We start from the raw sequence: 19897 nt of genomic DNA on the forward strand, positions 1-19897 counted from the left end.
ACCTCTACACAGTTATAATACAGATTTCTGTGAACAAAACTCCCAAAGGTTACTTAGTTCAAATGAAGAAACTGGTGACCAGACTTGCAGACAAAACACCAAGTACCAGTTGGTTAGGATATTCTGCACACATTGTATTAAATATGGCTGGCTTATCCAATTAAGATTTGTATTCATTGCCATGCTAACCGATGAAACAGAGTATGTGATCTTTGTTATTTTAAGCTTTAAGAGGAGTGCTCAAACACACAGGAAACATGTTTTTATTCATCATACATGTGTTAACAAATGTTAAAGGTATAGTGGAGGATTTTCTTTTTTCAGGTGGATCATCAAGACTATTGGTCCTCCTGGTTGTCAATCATTCTGGTGATATGTTTCAGTAAGGCCGTTGTATGTGCACGTCCCTAGCTTTCAGGTGTATATGTGTTGTGAGCTTGAGCTACGGTTTCAGCCATTCATTGAAGCATTGAAGCTTTTGGGAGAATATTTCACACACTGGCGTGCGCTAAAAGCACAGGTTGGGCTTCCCACTGATGCCTCAGTCGTGAAGTTTCTACTCCACAGGTAAAGTTTGATGTAAGCTATGATTAGCGATGCTAGTCACGCACCGCGCACACACGGTAAACATCTCAATTTGTGAAAAAGTACAAATCTTCTTTTGGAAAGTAGGCTTGTATGAGCCATGCCGACAGCAACTTGTAAACAGTGCACTCTCGTGCACACGTTTAATAGGCGTTCCCTCTCGGGAGCAGGCAGAGTGTTGCGCATGTGCATTTTTTCAAAAAGTACAGAGGGCGGTTCTTTTCTAAAATTCGGGAAAATCCTCCATAATACCGGACTGGGATGGGATATAGAAAAAAATTAAAACATAAATCATACTTTAGTTTTAATGCCCTGATTTAGACTAATATCACTTTGACTATGTTGCTGATGGAGGCTTTTGTCCAGCAATGGGAAGAAAAGAACGGTCACAGATCAGAAAGTATTCTACACACTAATTATAATAATTTCATATTTGAAGTTAAGGATGCTCAACAGTTTTGACTGATGTCTCTAAGTAAATGTTGCATTGTTTTCCATGTGCATTGCAATATTATAATTTATTGCAGAGTACAATCTAAATCGCATGCATCTTCCAAAATGTTCTTTCAACATTAGTAAATAGTGTATATTCTATAGTATTACAGTTTTTTCCGATTGCTAAACGACAGTGGGCACAACTGGAGTCACATGTGCAAAACTCAAACTACAGTCTGCACTACCAACAGTCACCTGAGCTAAACAGTTCACATCACCTGCAAAACAGGCTCAGTGCAGCCAAACACTATGCACAAGCCTCACCGAGATAACACACACTGTCACTCAGAACACACTGAGGGTAAAAACACTAGCGTCAAACACCAATACAGAAATTACAAACTTTTTCATCTTTACAGTTTGAACAATTTGAGTGACTTGACACTACTCAATAGTTTATTTAAGGAAAAAATATAGATTGTATAACATACAAATTTTTACATAAGGTAAAAAAGAAGGAATGAAAATCAGCAGTTTTCTTCAGTAAAGTATTTTGTCTCTAGTAATTTATGGAATTACTGGGGGAAAAAAACTAAAAGGTACATACGTAACAGTACCAAAGAATAGTGTGACTAATCCTGCCTCGCTCCAGCATCATGTGGCAAGTTTTCTTCATCACATTGGATGTCTGCATCATCTCTAAATACAAATGAATGTGGTGTTTCTATTGCTTTCACCACCATTACTTTCTGAAAAACAGTAAGAACACAGTTTTACTACTGTAAAGATAGTGTTTTTCACTTTTTTTATAGCTGTGTACATAACCTCAGCCATCTTACCTGGACATGTTGGTATCTTTGCTCTTTTACCTGTTTCTCTCAAACGGTACAGTGTATAATTGTTTCATTCTTATTTGGTGTTTGTATACAAAAAAGGCTTTCTGAGCTTTCTCTATATAAATACTATATATGTTCACTAACTAGTCAAAAACAAGACACTTGCTTAGGCTTTCAGCTAAAATTGCAATCAGCAGTGTTTGATAGACACCAGACTGAAATCTATTCTGTTTTGAATGTGTGGTTAACAGTTTTGACAGCAGTGTGTTAGCATTTGAACAAAGTGCTGTAAATCTACAGTGTTGTGCACGTTGTGGTTAAAGTCATGAGATAAGTGTGTAGAGTTTTGAAAACTGTGTTCAAGCAATGAAAAACGGACTAGAGTTTAGTCCACATGAACTGCTGCTGTGCAGACTGTAGTTAGAGTTTTGCACATGCGACTCCAGTTGTGCCCACTGTCATTTAGCAATCAAAAAAAACTGTAGTATATATTGTCAAATTTGGAGACTTGCCCAATCTCAGTGAGGCATTCCTGGCTCTTTTTTATGCCTCTCTTCTATGTATTAAATACATGCCACTGTTCTGACCCCAAACCTATTCATATAAAAAAAAATGCCATTGTTGAATGTTTGTTAATCGTATCTGGCAAACATGTTTTTTCATTTATGTTTGCTGTCATAACGGTGATAAAGGGGCAGATCTGGTCATGGTAATGCATGACATGACAGAGCCCTGTAGCTTACCTGAATCAAAAGCCTGTCTATTTCTGACTAATAGCGCGTCTGCTACCAGTAATTCACAAGAGGAAGGTGAAGTAGCAACCCTACTAGATGTGTCTCTGCAAAGTAGTATGTATACATTAAATAAATTATACAATGTGCTGCATAGTTAATTATTAAACCAAATAAATTTAACCAGACCACATTTGGGAAGTGATTGGATGTTTAACAGAGGGATCATGTTTTGATATAAACGTTTAATCTGTGGTCCAATCGCTGCTTTCAATATTAGGTAATACTTTGTATTGAAGCTTCAAAACTCAACTTTCATTTTGGAAAGAGCTTTTGATAATATAATTTGGTATACAATGCTTGGTGGGGTACATTTGATATTAAGAGGATCACAACTTACTACAAAAATAACTTCCCGGTCTAGTTTTTTTAATATACTTAATCTTAGGCAAACTGATAAAGTACCTTTATGTCGTCATGAAGCCTGGCAAGCTGCAACCGTAATGTGAAATATTAATTAAATACTATGAGATTTGGCACGATTGTGTATCTAATAATAACATAATAAGTCACGTTACTAATACTGCTTAGGGTTAGTTTCTGCAACTAGATCGGAGTCCTGCCATGTATGTAACTGCTGGCTTACAGACACGCTTCTGTCAGACCTCATTCACAGTCCAAACACTAACAAATAGTTCCAAAAGAACTTGTGTTTCAAGTGCAAACTGCATCTGCATGGGTTAGTAGTTTTTAGTCTCCCCATGCGTTTGACAAATGGACACATGGCCAGCTGTAAAATTTCTAAACACTGGACGTCATCATCTGAGTCATGTTGGGTAAGCAAAGTCTTGGCAGCACTGCCACTATACTAGAAGCTAACATGTAGCCAAAATGTAATAATAATAATAATAATAATAATAATAATAATAATAATAATAATAATAATACATTTAATTTGTAATGCACTTTATATTTACGCAAAATCCCAAAGTGCTACATGATAGTACTAAAAAAAATAAAAATCTAAGCAACGTCTAAAGAAGTTAGAAGCTTATAATAATGGATATTTAAATGCTAAATCACTTAACTTTGCAAATATGAAGAAAAAAACAAACAAGGAAAGGTTCTGCTAAGTTCAAAATGTTTAATATCTTTCAGAACAACAGCAGCAACAATTTGGCTTAGTCCTGCTGAAGGCTGCTGAAACGGCTAGAAACTGTCTGACTTGAGAGCAGATTTTTGTCACCGTCCCCGGCTGCTGTCGCCTGCTCTCGTCTACTTTACAGGCGAGGCGCAGTTCATCTCCAACGAGCCGAGAGTTCAGTCGCCGGCAGGGCAGTCGGGACTCACCCGGAAATGGCGAGCAGGATGAGGTGACTAGTCTCTCAAAATCTGACGAAAATCTTCTAAACTGACCTTTGTTGAGCTGAAATGAAGACCGATTCAGCAACTGCACGGCCTATTTCTCGCTTAAAATGTTTTCAGAAACATGTTTCAGTGAACAATTTTAGTACAATATGAGATCGTATTCTGAACGGCCGCCATGACAGTCTGGCTTTGGATTTCCGGAGAAAACATGTGACACGTTCGTCCAATCAGCTGCCGGTTTTCATTACTTGGGCAACAATACAGAGTAGCACCGCCTGCTGTTATGGAGGCGTATTACGTTTCTCAGCCGCCACATGAAGTAAACAAACACAGCTGCGTTAATTTCGTTAATTCTTTTTAACGAGTTAAATATTAAAAAATTAACGCAAAAATTAACGCGTTAATTTTGACAGCCCTAATATGTGTGTGTGTGTGTGTGTGTGTGTGTGTGTGTGTGTGTGTGTATGTATGTATATATATATATATATATATATATATATATATATATATATATATATATATATATATATATATATGCAGTTTGGACTATTATTTAGTGATCAGTGGGCCGTTTCACATATTTTAAAGTTCTCGACTAGAGTTTTCCTCTTAACATCTTTAGACAAGAGGAGAGTATCCCTCTAGCTCTGTATATTCCACATGACAGCTTCTGACAGGAATACAGAACAAATAGCAGGACTCGCAGCCAGGACAGTTTTTTTATAAAGCATCGGCCAACTATCGTCTATATCTGATTAAACAGACAAAGTTAGCTGCCAAAGCAGTGGACAGCCCTGCTGTGTGAGCAGAGGCTGACCTCAGCCTGGCCTTGGTTAGGGCAGTCGCAGGAGGCTCCATATGGAGCTCTACATAACCTTGCAACAAGACTACGCTAGTAGCCTGTAAGCTAACAGCTAACTCCTAACCGAGCTAACAGCACAGCTTACCTTGATGCACGGCGACGTTGCAGCCGTGTCCGTCGCAGTACACCAGCGGGTTTTCCGCCCAGCCTCTCTCGTCTGAGCAAACACAGCAACCGCCGATCATCTCCTTCATATTATTCGTCGACAACTCGTCGTCCACCGCCAGACAACGCTCGCCGGAGACCATCTACGAAGAAAGCGGACATGCGGAGGAATACGATGTAAAGATAAACCGAAACTTTCGCTGAAGACGCCCCTCTTTCCCCTGCTACGCTGCTTTATGTCCCACTCGTTCGAAATATCATGTTTTAAATGTATTTACATCCCTTTTCGACACAGTATTTTTTCACCAAAACATCCACTTCACGGCGCGACGATGAGGAGAAGAGGGGGGACTTCGTGGGGAACCGGAAATGCGTAATGACGCAAGGCGCGTGTATGTGCGTGCCCTCTGACAGGAAGTAAAAAACAAATGGGATTGGGTCGCCGAGAGCAACATTCTGTTTCGGTTCCACATGGCCGAGATTGTTTGAAACTTTGTAGCAAAGAGACTTCACTTTACTCGATTCACTGTCAACACTGTAGCAACATGGAGGTAGGCAAAGATGTGGTGTATTACTGACAGAGAACTCGGCCTATTAAAAGCACGATGTTTAGAAAACAGATGTGAATGTTGAATGTTCACTGTGTGTTTGAAATGTGTTAACAGCAATGACTGTAAAACTCTTGATCTGCCGAGTGGACTAAGAGACGTGTGTAATGCATAGAGCACAGCTGCTTTGGAATTAATAAGAAATAGCGTTATTACTGTTTTTCGCTGTTTTGTAACATTTTATTAGGCCTATTCATCATGTTTGGGTTGTGGGTGCATGGTTGGACAAAACAACACGTCAACAAGTCAACTTGAGATCTTGGAAAATTTAATGAGCATTAAAACAAAAAAATGTATTTCCTAAAAAATAAAACAAGGTTGAGTACGGCGATCCCTCTATGCAATCAACGGATTTTATAGACTAAATAATTAACCGATTAATCGAGAAGCTGGCAGAATAATAAATAGCCTAACGAAGATAATCAGTTACAGGTCTGAATAAATTGTGTTTTTAAATTTGTCTTTTTTGGTTTAGATGGTACAAGCAGACTAAACACACTTACACTACATATTAGTTGTTGAAGTAAATTCTGGACAGCTGCTGATTTTCACTTTCTGTGGGATTTTTCTACATCTGTTTTATGCTGTCCTATAAGAAGCCATTTGGTTCACTGTCACTATCACTATACCACTACTCTATAGGGCGGACTGTGCATTTGTCATTATGCAAGAGGCTTACTCATTCATTTTCAAGCTGTAATGCAGACATTTTTTCAGATGTCATTTATGTTTGTACATGTGTATCCTTAAGTCACACTTGTAGGTGTTTTATTGCATCTTACTAAACTACTTTAATACAACATGACAGATTGTATAAAACAAATTGTAAAAAAAAAGCATGACATGTATAGGCTAACTATATTGTCCATTACACCTTTTTTTTAACAACAGTTTTAAAGTCAATGACAACTACAGAGATTTTCTTTAAAAACATGATAGCCCCTATATACAAAGAAATTGCATCATAGTTTATATATGTGTATACATATATATGTGTGGACAATCAACAGCTTTGGTTAGAACTTACCATTTTCAAGTAATTTCAATAGTTTGTTTTTTGCCATGCCATTTAAATATGATTAAGTATAGTAGAAAAATGTGTAGGTCTATTGAGCGTAGAGCCAGAAGACTGCAGACAGCAATTTAAAAAGCTGTTCAGTGTAACAATGAATACCTTTTTTATCTTAAAAATTACTAAATGGACTTTGAGAATCCTGTATCAGGCTGCATATCAGACCTGTCAATATACAGCTTTGTTTTGACAGCATCCCCATGCTGTTGCCAAGGATGCTCCCAAACACACAGACACACACGCTCTCTCTCTCACACACACACACACGCTATTCCAAGCACTCAGCTGCTGCTTGCATCACCAATTTCTCTGAGCGGGCTCCCGCTCTTGGTTTCCAGAGAAACGTAATGACTTGCCAATAATGCGCAAGAGCACACGAGCGTCCTCCGTGTAATATGGTGAGCGAGAGGTCCCTGGGAGTGCCTGCCCATTGTTTGCTTTAATTTCAAATTGCTCAAATGCTCCAGTCGACACTGGGCACTGCACTAAAAGGGGGTGTGGGAGGGATGAGGAGCTGGGGAACAGAAAAAAAGTGAGTTGTGTGTGGCAGGGGAAAACCTATTAGAGCTGAAGAGAACAAAGGGAGGCGAAGGAGGGGGCAGCGGTTGTGGAGGGGCCGATACAGCTACTGAAACACTGAAAATGGCAAATGATTTTTACAACTTGCACATGATTAAGTCAAAGTCTGCACGAATCATAATGTTCCTTGGGTTGTCAGAGTAGAGCTTTCTCTGAGACAGAAAATTGCAGTGACCCTATCTGCTTCCTACCACTATTGGTAACCTAACCGTTCATATAGCACTCTGAGCTTTTATATAATTTAAAGTATTCTATGATTATAATAATCAAACAGTACTCTTAGATGCTATATGTTAGAGCTTTGTTGTTTATACTGTACATCAAGTTGGTTTTTGGATGAGGATCTCTAAATCCACTACAACAGCAGCTAAATTAGCTCACAACCGTATTCTTTTGCCGTATAACAGATATAGTTAAGATTTAGAAAACTGTACAGTGCAAAAGAGCAGGACATTTGCTGGCTCTGTCAGGGTTTTCAAACATTCTGCCTGTATATTGTGCAAGGTAGCCTATTTCACTTGCACAATACAGTGGTAAAGTTGGACCTGGGTGAGAAAGAGCAGAAATAAACCAAAGATTGAGACCACATCCTCGAAAAACATATTTGTGGTATTTCTCATGTCATTGATTTAGCAGTTTGCAAGCTATTAAGAGAACTATAGGAACAACAAATAAAAGGGTTGATTGGCTTGAATGCTTATTCATATTCCTTCATATTTTCTGTCATCTTTGGTCTGTCAGAAATGTGACTTCCCATCACTTGAGATTAAAAGAGTCAGAGGGCACTCATGATTGGTTCCTGGGCATGTTTGCATAGGCTGAGTGAAGTGTTGTGGTTTTTCTGTGCAGGATGAGGAACGTGTAAAATACGCTGGGAGAAAAGACACTGAGAAAAGCGGCCCCCACACCCACAGACCTCTATGTAAACTGGATCTGAAATGGCATTGTGTTAAGGCATTGAATGTTGGACACACTTAAATGCCTGCCAAGTTATTTATTTTGTCTAATGGTAACTGTTCTTTATTGCCCTTCTAACTCCATCTCTTTAAAGGCTTATGTGTTTTCTTGACATTTATAAATTCCCAGAAAGACCCATGAGCAAGGAATGTTTGTTTGAAACATCACCCCAGTAATAAAATCTAAATTGTGCGTGTGTGTGTGTGTCTTTTATTTTAAAGCAATTGTGTTTTCAAACTGATGCCATATGTTTGTTTCCCAATCAGTTAATAAATGAGGAATGGGTATTTTTAATGGGTGTCATGTAGAATGTAAACTAAACTAATCTATGGTCTTGTTAAACAAAATAAACAGCCTAACATTGTTTATGTTAAGTTTAAGGAAATATATATATATATATATATATATATATATATATATATATATATATATATATATATATATATATATATATATATATATATAGTTTTTACACAACCCACACCAGCATATACATTTAGCCCACCTATTATTTTTTAAGTCTAGTTAAATTGAAACAATAGAAACTGTTTCGAGGACAAAGCAAGTTAGCATGAACACACATGCGCAAGTCCCTTCATATAGGTGCTGGATTCAAACGTCCCTGAATGTATGTCTGCATTGTGTCCAACTCCCTGTTGCATCAATACAGCTGTTACAGTAAGTTTTACTTAGATCATTCAGCTGCAGCAACTCCTAAAAATGCATCATTAAATTTAACAGAGCCTGATATTCACGTCAGTAATTATATGCTATATGCCAGGCTTTAGATATCTGAAGTGGTATTTATTTTTGGGCTAATTCTGCACGTGTTTCTTGTTTATGCAGTTTATGGCAAATGTAATATCTGTTGTAAGGGCTATAATGGTTGTGACAGACCATGTGTATTACCATCTGTCACATGATTCCCCCCCCCCCCAAAGAAAAATACTATATGATGTGTGGGGGGGAAATGGGAACCAATTATTTGGTTAATAGTCATCAGCTACTCCAATAGAAATGTTTGGTCTTTTTCATCTGGTGCTAGATTCCGCGTGGGAAAGCTTGATGTATTGAGAAGTTGCAAACAGCTAAATGAACCCAACGCTACCGAGCCATCGTGCTTCTTTCTTGGTCACAGCACATTCAGACCCGTCAGTAGCCTACTTGGTCTCCTCTCTGGTCGGCGAGTAGCACAGGGGCCCAGGAAAAAATACAAACAGACCCGACACGGCGGGGTGAAAGGTGAAGAGAGCCCTCCCCCCACCACTGTCCGCACACACTTCAGGCTCGGATTGCATGTAAAATCACATTCTCCCGGGGTGGTGGGGGGTGGAGAGGAATTCATTGTTTTGGCATGGGGCAGTGGGTTTGTGTCATAAAAAGTCTATGCTCTTACGAGTGCCTGAGCCTCCTTGACCAAGTGTCTCCATAAAACTCGATGCAAAACAAATGACTTGGAGCTGCAGGAGCAACATGTTTGGTTAGACGAGTGTGGAAGAGTTTGGAGGCTTGCCTATAGCTTACCAAAAAGACTGTATGGCCAGTGAGCTTCTAATTTTTTTTAATGAAATTCAGTAAATGAACAGGCTACATAAACCTGTCCAAGAAACTGGTTCCCACATCGCGATTGTATGAAGTGTGTGGGCTTTCTATATATTTTGCAATCCTAAATTGAAATCAAGTAGGCCTAGGTCCATTTGTATTTATATTCTTTAAACGGCCATGTGTGTTCATTGGTCATGTGTGTTTGTAGGCTGTAGCCTATCCTTACCGTAATCCGTGTATCTCCCCCATTAAACCGGGCTTTCCCCGTGAAGTAGTGGAAAATAAAAAAGTAGGAAAAGCAGCAGCCACGAGGCGAACATCCGACATGCGTCGGCTACAGGCCTACTTTAAATTGAAATAGACGTTTTATTCATTTATGTTTCATAATGTGTATTCGTTCTTATCGTGAATCTAGGTTACAATGGCACTGACTCCCCAATAACTCCATGCTCTAAACATGTCCTACAGATTTAGTGAGTTTTATTGGTTCCCTGCAGTGTAACTCCGGCCATGCCACAAAACATATATCAAGCCTATATACGCCTAATGTCCATCTAGGAATGAGCCTGAAGTACAACATTTGGTCGTCTCAGGCATTTCCCCCGTATCACTAGCACAGTGCGGGTTGTTGTAGGAAACCTCCCCCATGTTTAAGGTCTCTCTCTCGGCCACTCGTTCTCGTCTCCTCCACTCCGGTTCCGTGCAACATCCAGGCGGTGTGGCATCTGGTGCATCACAAATCTGCATAACAAAGAGTCCCTGGTCTTAATTGGAAATACTCATATATCTATATGTACGCCTATATATATATATATATATATATAAACACGAAGCTGTTTTTTATTCAGTAGGCTAATTATTAAAATATATTATTGTTTTCAGACCCTGGGATAAGCTAAAAGTCCCAATTTAAAAAACAAAACAACGTATCATTGTCTATAGCACCGATATGAGAAACTTCACGGCAGATGTTTTTGCAAATTAAAGCTGATACAGACAGTAATCACTTTTTGCCTTTACGTTTCACATCAACATCACGGATCAATAGATAAGGCTACCTCTTTTAGAACACTGTGAAGAAAAGTAATGTGAAATTGTTGCTGATTGATTCCCATTTCAGTAGCCTAACAAACGTCTAACAGTTGTCTACAATTGTTGCGCAACCTCATTATTTTGTGTTTAAAGATGTATTTAGGCCTATAGGACTAATATATTCTATGAAAAGCGCACGTGAATGGTCAGTTTGGTTGTGGACCAATTCAGGTCAGTAGAAGAGTTGGTTTACATTGCTTTACATCGTCTACGTCCAAGTGAGAACCCTTGGCTATATGATTAAATAAAACAATAAGCACGCATTTTGTAAAAAAAAATAAAAACAGGTTCCAAAAAAAGGAAAGACATGCGGTGGTCATAACGTGGGATAAAACAATCCTTGACTGTCCTCCCTGCATCTCCCAGGCCAGGCCCGCTGCACCGGGGTTTTGGGATCTGAGTTATTCCCCCGGGGATCCGGACCTCAACAAGCTGCCCCTCCTTTCACTTCACTCTGCTGCATCCGTGAAACTCCGCATGCCCCATGTATTAATGCTGTCATATAGAATCAGCACGTGAAAAGCGAGTTTTGCTGCGAGAAGAGCTCAACGTGCAGGTTATTGGTTAAAGCAACGCTAATGCAGGTCAGATGACCTATGAGTGTATGGGAGTTGAACTGGAGTTTACTTTTTGTGAAGTGATTGGGCAGCCTAGACATATTCACTGATAGCTGCACAGATGCTCGCGCATCGCGATCTCTTATTGTGTTTAAACTGCAACTTGGGAGGTGCATAACAGCTTTCTGTGGTTTATCGAGTAAAATATAACCTACTTCATAAATGGAAGGAGAGTTTTTTGACACTAGAGGCTACTATAATTATAACTTTTAATTATCTCTACGATTGTGTGGCACAATAGCCTGCAATATGCCACTGTAATGTAAGCTCTTAAATTATAAAAAGGAGACAAATATTTTTGGTCCACAACAAAGTATTGATAGGGTGACATTTTAAGGTGCAACACTATGACCCTAAACATCCACTTGTGTGTGGTTGCTACAGGCACCGATATAGCCTATGTTTCCATTAAGTCCCATGCAATTACTGTTTTCCTTTATCTTAATTGGTATGCACGATCCTGTCTGTAAGTGCATGACCGTTGATTATGCTTTAAAGTCTTTAAAGTCCAACATTGCGTGGATTTTGTGGACACGGCCCAATCATATTCAGAGGAGCTACAAAAACAACGCCATATATGTATATGTATGTGTATATGTATGTGTACAAACACACACACACACACACACACACACACATATGACACGCTGTTTGATGTAACACCGAGGTAACATCGATACTATTCAACATACAGTGAATGCTATGTAAATAAGCAAATAGGCTTAACATTGTGGAAATGAGCATGCCCAGTCTTGAATACGGTCCCATCGCGCACAGCGATGCCCGTGAGGAACGGGCCACAAGGGATTCACGTAGCCTATAACAAAGACGAAACATAACGTAGGGAGTATTGAAAAAATATGGCTCAGGGGCGAAACACAATAGCCAGTCCAAACAGCCTTCTGAAGGCCTACCGGTAATTCAAACAATTAGTGTGTAATATACTACACAGTCACATTATTTGGACAGCAGTGTGGGTGGTGGCTTCAGCCTACGTTTCCTCTTTCTATATACGTGTGTGTGTGTGTGTGTGTGTGTGTGTGTGTGTGTGTGTGTGTGTGTGTGTGTGTGTGTGTGTGTGTACGTGCGTGCGTGCGCGTACGTGCCGGTAGGAGTACGTGTGCGTCTTTCAGATTGTGCGTCTTTCATTGTGTGAATGTGGGTGCGTATGCTTGTATGCATGTTCCGTGCGGTGTGTGTGTGTGTGTGTGTGTGTGTGTGTGTGTGTGTGTGTGTGTGTGTGTGTGTGTGTGTTTAAGCTATATAGGTGTTTTCGGTGCGCACATACAATATGCACGTGCCTATAGACAAATTGCGTATGAAATATTATGCATGACACCAGACAACATGAGTCACTAGAAATAAAATAGCCTAGTAGGTGACTATGTTCCATAATCCCAAAGCCTCCCAGCAAACACGGACGTGTGTGTTCCTGTTCCCCTATTATAAAAAGCTACTTGTTGATTATAAATATTATTAACATAACAGTTTATCAACATGTATATGTTTTTTAATAAATGCAATAGATTCCATAGATGTTGCTCCAAGATGTCTTTTAAAAAAATTAACGGGAGATATTAATAGGATTGTTTAATGGCAACATTAAAATTCATTGTCTAAAAAATCGTGTGGGAAAAGCAACACTGACTCTGCACTTTCAGCCTGTCCAATCACTGTTCGCATTGTTTTACCAGGCTGAAAAGTAGGCTACCGTTTAACAGGGATTTGTCGGGTTAGCATGACTCCACTAAATTCGCAAAAATATAATTTCTAGAGTTTGATGGTAATGTAGCCAACATTTTTTTGTTTTTTATCTCTAACCATAATTTCCTGCGCAAATACATAATATATAAACAGTGCTACACCCTGCTTTTCAACACATTTAAAATGATTACACACACACACACACACACACACACACACACACACAGAGAGAGAGAGAGAGACGCGCACACTGTAAAGGGAAAGGTATAAAAAAAGAACATTGGAAGTAATAAAGGTATAGGCAATGAATATAGGTTTACGCAGTATGAATAAATATTGTAGGATAAGTAGGTCTAGGTCAGTCTATAGTCAGCCAGCGAGGAAAAAAATCATATGGACGAAAAGCTAGAGCCAACAAAAGCAGATGAGTTGAGCATTGGTCAGGGCAGCAGCCTAAACGTGGAAAAGCAGCTCTCCAAGTGTAAAAAGCAAATGTGTTTGTTTAAGCTGCGTTAACACACATCAAACCGTCTAAAATACCCATAGTGTGGAGTCATTTTGCCAGCACAATCGATTGCATAGGACTATTACCGCAAACATTCTGATGTGGGCCGAAAGGGAATAGCACAATACATTCCAGTCTTATCATGACATTTTGCAGACACAGGCTACCTATTCTGGTTGTACCCGCACTATATGAACGGGGAATTTGTATCAGCTCTTTTTGCAGCTTTTGAAATATGAACTTTTTATAACTGCATTGTAACAGCGGAGTCTGTCTGCACAATTTTAAACTACTGTGATGGTGGGTGTGTGAGGGGGTGGGGATGGAATATCCATTTTTATTGCATCACCTGTCAGCGGCGTCCAATGGGCGTCGACTCCGAGGGGCATTAATTGATGAAGGTGTCTCCAGACTGGCGCACCTCCCCTCTCTGTCATTTTATTTGTGGCTCAACCAGCAGCCAGAATAGCAGCTGCATTTTAGCTCTTATTCTGTTTCTCTCTGACTCTCTCTCTCTCTCTTTCTCCCTCCCCTCCAACCTCACTATTCCCTCCCTCCCTCCCTCTCTCTCTCTCTTCTCACTATTTTATCCGTCTGGCTGAGGCAGTGGTGTACACCTACCCCTCGTCCTGCTGCCGACCAGAGGGGAGTGGAGCCGGCAGAGGCAGGTAGCAGCAGCCCCGGCTTGGTGGACGCATCCGTCGCATTCCTCCACCATGCCGGACCGGGGCAAGAGGCGACAAGTGGATGCTGTCAGATCATTCAAGCTATTAGCCACCGGCAGCTCCATTTAAGTCCGCATGTCAAAGTTTGCATGTTCATGACGTAGCAGCAGCAGTGTGGATGGATTAAAGGTATGAGCAGGATGCCTTGAGCTCGCCACCCTTTGCCATTTATTGGTAAACCCATAATATACTGAGAGTGACTACATGGATTAATACAACGGGAGCGGAAACATAAAACATGGGAGACCTGGAGTGTGGCTTTGAAGAAATGCAAGGGGTGAGATTGGGATACCTGCTCATCAGAGGCAAGCAAATGTTTGCTTTGTCTCAGGTCTTCACCGACCTGCTGAAGAACATCCCCCGGACCACGGTGCACAAGCGCATGGACCACCTGAACGTGAAAAAGCACCACTGCGACCTGGAGGAACTGCGGAAGCTTAAAGCAATCAACTCTATAGCTTTCCATGCCGCTAAATGCACCCTCATATCGCGGGAGGACGTGGAGGCTCTGTATTTCTCCTGCAAGACGGAGCGGGTGTTGAAGTCCCACAAAAGGAAAGCGAAAGCGGTGTGTTCCCCCGGGGATGAGGACGCGTCCCCGGGGCTCCTCCATGCGGACGCCGAACTGTGGAAGGAAAAAGTTTGGTTTAGTTTGCACGGTGTCCCGGAGACTCTCACACTTCACAACAAAACAGGCAGGAAGAGAGAGCTGACTCCTTGCCTTACCGACTCCAAACTACCTCAATTTTACCAGAAAACCAACGGACGGGAGCACCGTTCGGTGACTAAGCCCAGTCACAAACACTTTAAAAACTATGAAACAGATAAAATAGCAGGGAATCGTGTTACTTTGAGCCAAAGGCACTCGTTTTTCAGGAGCGCGGTGAGCCGGCAGCCGGTCGTGCTTCAGTCCGCCATAGCTGCTCAGTCCAGGCTCTCGCGCTCAGCCGGCGACCTACTTCACAAAAGGAAGAGGAGGCGCGAGGGGGGCGGCGGCAGGGACAGCGCGAGGCACTCGTGGAGCAGGAGCAGACACGCGCACCACCACGTACCGCCGGTGCTGCTCGTACAACCCAAATCACCCGGCAGTCACGGGACTTCTTTTGGTGCTTTCCACCTCGGTCCGGATTTCTACCTTGACCCCAGACCTCACCATCATCATCACCACCAGCATCACCATCATCATCATCACCACCACCACGAGCCCAGTTTCCCGGAGAGTTACAGCAGCGACACCGAGTCCAGCACCTACTCCGACCGGGCGTACCCCGACTCGGACTTTGGGTCTGGCCTCTCCACCTCCAGCAACTCCGGGAGCTCCGAGGAAGAAGAGGAAGGCGAGGACGAAGATGACACGCAGTCAGATAGTTCAGAGGTCAGCTCAGACGAGGAGGAAAGCTCCTCTCAGTCCGACTCGAGCTCTGTTTCAAGCCGTGTTTCGGTCCAGAGCATCAGGTTCAGACGGGCCCGGGTCGGTTCTCTCGCCAAAACTCTCAACACTAGTAAAGCACCTTTGGTCCTGCAGCCCACGTTTCACTACAACAACCAGCATCAACACGAGAAACAGCACAGGACACTGGGCCATGCTGCCGCCTCACAGCCAGGGGACCGACAGGAGAAACGCCAGAAATGTGAATTTATATGCAGTGAAACTAGAAAGGACTTTGGACCCTTAGAACCACAAAAATGTAACTCGACTGTCACGGGGGAGAGCTTTTTCACTGAGTCCAAAAGGGGGAAAGCGTTTGAGGCTGATCCAAACAGGGTTGGTCGTGTGGTCGAGCTGGCCCCTTATTCACCGGGACCCAACCGGAATAAGGCCTTTCACCCCTCACGCAGGACACCGGGGCACCCCACCAAGTGCCCCCCGGGATTGAGCGCACAGTGTGACCAGGACAAAGAAGCCAGGCTGCCCAAATGTACCGACAAAAGAGAGGCGAAAGCCAGCAGCCTAAAACCGCCCAGTCCACTGAAAAAAATAAAGATCGAGCCAGAGGAGCTCTGTGTGACCGCAGCCCCCCACTCGGACAGCGGCAGGACAGTCAGGACGCCACCCTTCAACCTCCACAATGTGAAAGTTAAAGTGGAGGAAAGCTGTGATGAATATGAATACCAGAGCCAGGCCACTGTAGTCAAATGTAAAGAAGATAAGACAGAGAGCAGCAATGGCCAATATCCCATCAAACACGGGGATTTTTTCAACAGCGGGATTAAAGCCACGGAGAAGAGCCCTGATGTGCCCCCCAGGTCCCCGTGTGGTCCTCAGGAATACAGGAGCACCCAGGACAGCCCATGTATAGAGGAGTGGGAGCCCAGGAACAAAACCTGCAGGGTTCCGCTACTGGGGAGAAAAAAACCCCGAGTTTCCAGGACGCAAACAAAACAAAACGTGCCCAGGGTCAACAAGACTGCCTCTTCTTCTTCATCGTCGTCGTCTTCTTCGTCTTCTTCTTCGTCTTCTTCTTCTCGTCCCGCGGGCTGCGAGGAGGTATCCACGGTGGATTTACCGAGCAGACGCAAACGCAGCACCGTAGCATCGCCTGCAAAAATGCCTTTCAGCCTGATGGCAAATTTCCCATCCCCGCCGTCGCTGGTTGTTGGCAGCGACGGGGATTTGTGCAATGCTTACTCCCTGAACTCGCTGAGGGGCCCCGGGCCTCCCCCTCCGTCCCACCCCGTGTGGAGGTGGCAGCCAGGCGGCCAGATTCTCCCTCCCCCACACGCTCAGAGAACTAGGAAATGCTGAGCTGTTTTTTAAGCAAAAAAAAAAAATACACACAACAAAAGCCCCCAACGTGTCAATTTCCAACCTAATTGTAGTCTTAAAGCGAGCTGGCCAAATTGCTCGCAACTTTATCGGTGTTTATTATTATTTTCTGTGAATGGGTTTACATTCCGCTTTGTTTTGAAGTTTGATCGAAGAAACCCCATAAGATCCCCCTTTTGTAGCCTCAGAAAACGCCCACAGAACTGTAAGACACCGCTCGTGGATTTATATGCTTAAAAACTTTGAAATAAGCTATCAATCCTAAGCAATAGGCCTATGTAAGGTTCTCGTTATTGTGTTTACTTGACTTTTTCTGATTATTTTGTCTTCGCTTTTCTATGCTGACCTGTTGGGTTGTATGGTGCAGGGTTTCAGTGGGCTGTGCTTTGTCTGAAAGAGGAAGGGGGTTAAAAAAAAAAACTTACAGGATTCCTTGAGAAGAGCCTACTCTTAATCTAGCTGGGACTGATAGCAAGTTTGACTTGGTAAATAAAAGAAAATCAGGGTTTCCCATTCTGTGCCACCTGGTATATTTTATATATCAAAGCTGTGTTCTCTTTCATTGCTGTCATGCTGACCAGTTTAGCCACAATTACATGTGTTCAACTTTAGAAAATTCTTACAAATTGGTTTATTAATGTAGCCTATACATGCTCACAGTTAAGCCTTTATTAGAATTGACAGGAATTAATTCCTGGTGGTTGTGGGTTTTTTTTTTCTTCTAGAGTGCTTGTGATACGGTTTTCAGTCTTGTTTTTATTTCTGCGGAGTATTTCCTGGTTAGCAAATGTGTGATTGTGCACAGACGCAGGCCCAGACACAACACAGGCCTTATGTACAGACAATCAAAAATAATAGGGCTCAGACCTTCATAGCACGTTAGGTCCCACGATAGACTCGAGTTATGTCCCTCCTGGTCCACTTGGCCACCGATTTCTCCTGCACACCATGTTTGTGCCAAGTGCAGTCTGTATTTGCGTTTAGAGCACGAAAGTAAAAAAAAAAAAAAAAAAAAAAAAAAAAAAGAGTTAAAGACAGACATAATGACAATGTCCAAGATTGGCTATAGATATGAGGTTCAGGAGTCACAGTGGGGAAAACGGCACCTCAGCTACTCAGAAACAATGCGACAAAGCACAAGCGATAGGCTTAAATGCATTGCACTTTGATACTGTTGGGGGTCTTGTTTCAGCTTTAGGGGTTTAGCCTGTGAAATGATGTCTGAGAGATGCTGATAGAAAGAAAAAAAACGACATTTGGTTGTGGACACAAAGGCCAAACTGCATTCATTTGACTGCTATTTGAATATTTAGGACACCCATATGAGTTTCTAACCATTCCATGATGGTCTTCTGATTTTCTATAATTTAATAATACGCTAATTTCCGTAAAGGTACTGTTGTTCATTATCCTATTTTTAGTCATTTGTCTCGATCTGACCTGGAAATAAACGCCAATTATTTCCTATTGTTGGACAACCAAAAATCAATCAGTTTTTAAGATATTGCTTTCTTTATTTGTTAAGGAGCATACATCACCATCCCATTATCTTTAATGTAGCCTTTGAATGTGGCCGATCAGTGAATGTAGTATACCCAAGACCTGTTTCATTTAGGCCTACTCCCGAAATTCAGTAACACTACTTCAGCGTACACACCTTTAAGCAAAAGTAAATCAACCTACATGTGGGTATTTTTTATGTAAATGCGTAGATGTTTTTAATGGCAGTGCAGGACGCGCTCTACTAATTGGCAGGCTTTTCTGTCTGCGACAAAGAGAGGCCCATCTTATAGCGAGCCAGATAACAACAAACCCAAAGCCCGTGAATGATGTCAGACCCTCACAAGCACAGTAAAGGGTGCATTCATTCAGAGGATTGTAGAAACTATTTAATGGGTGATTGTAAAAAGAGAAAGAAATGTACAAAAAAAAGTGAGTTTCACTCTGCCTAAACTAGTGTGGATACATATGGTAGATGTTTAAAGCACCACTCTATACAGCCATGAAGCCCTAAACTCACCGTGGGCCTTATTTCTGAGGCTGGAGCGACAATTCAAACTTGAACTCATATTCTCAGCCTGTAAACTGGCTATTTTTGCAGCCGTGACACAAGCTGGTATATGAGCAGGCCAGCAGTAAAACGGAGGGGGTTGCACAGGGTTGAGAGGGGGAGTTGCTGTGTTGCAAGAGCGAAGCTTTCAACCTTTAATCCGCATAGGCTGCACGGCACAGGAAGAAGAGGAATAGCTTGCGCCCAAAGCAGTGCGGGTTTGCCCCCCTGACGCACCAGCCTATTCTCACGTAGTACTCACAATGCACGGCTGAGGGACAGAGATGGTGGTAGTGGCCTGTTGGGAGGGTCTTTCCACCGTTAAGACAAATAGCTCTCTGACAGTGACGCTATCAATGTAAACAATTGCATCGTGGAGCAGCTAGAGGCTGCGTGCACTCTCTCCCCCCTTCCTCCTCCTCTTCCCTTACTTCCCTGCCCTCCTCATTCACTCATTCACTTCTCTTTTTTTAATACAATACTTGAGGTCAGGTTTTTGACATGGAATTTGAAGTCACTGGTTGTTTTGTGAAACTGAATATTTATTTTTGTGATTTTTTTTTTTCTTTCTGGGGTTTCTTGTATATTGATCTTGTTGTTGTGGATATATATAGAACAACTGCACTCGAAATGGAAACTTGAACGTTGGATTTCTGAAGCACTTTCCCTTTCTTTTTTCTTTGTTTAATTATGAAGCATTCATTAAACGCGACTGAGTAATTGTCAGACTCTTTCTCTTTCTTTTGAGTTGGAC

At 41.9% G+C, this 19897-nt stretch overlaps 2 protein-coding genes and 1 long non-coding RNA gene across 4 annotated transcripts in view; 2 read left to right on the plus strand and 1 right to left on the minus strand.

Moving 5' to 3' along the window:
• The window catches only part of mllt10 (MLLT10 histone lysine methyltransferase DOT1L cofactor), a 50464-nt gene extending 45133 nt beyond the window's left edge, over window positions 1–5331 (minus strand). The window contains exon 1 of one of the 2 annotated variants that reach the window (XM_028569333.1): window positions 4903–5331. In XM_028569333.1, coding sequence (XP_028425134.1) covers window positions 4903–5065 — 163 coding nt within the window. In that variant the 5' untranslated portion in view covers window positions 5066–5331. The remainder of the gene's footprint in view (window positions 1–4902) is intronic. The other variant, XM_028569334.1, reaches the window with a different exon arrangement.
• On the plus strand, window positions 5318–8330 carry LOC114549139 (uncharacterized). The gene is made up of 2 exons (XR_003691516.1): window positions 5318–5473; window positions 8031–8330. It is a non-coding gene; the product is annotated as an uncharacterized LOC114549139 (long non-coding RNA).
• A 6167-nt stretch (window positions 8331–14497) lies between these two features.
• skida1 (SKI/DACH domain containing 1) lies at window positions 14498–17553 on the plus strand. The gene has a single exon (XM_028569711.1). It carries the CDS (start codon window positions 14565–14567, stop codon window positions 17070–17072), a length of 2508 nt encoding a protein of 835 aa, XP_028425512.1. The 5' UTR covers window positions 14498–14564; the 3' UTR covers window positions 17073–17553.
• The last annotated feature ends 2344 nt before the right edge of the window (window positions 17554–19897 follow it).

Source organism: Perca flavescens, chromosome 22 (assembly GCF_004354835.1).
Source record: "Perca flavescens isolate YP-PL-M2 chromosome 22, PFLA_1.0, whole genome shotgun sequence".
Taxonomy (NCBI): domain Eukaryota; kingdom Metazoa; phylum Chordata; class Actinopteri; order Perciformes; family Percidae; genus Perca; species Perca flavescens.

Bases quoted from the DNA above. Each gene is read 5' to 3' on its own strand.
- skida1 (XM_028569711.1), top strand. From the start codon at position 14,565: ATGGGAGACCTGGAGTGTGGCTTTGAAGAAATGCAAGGGGTGAGATTG.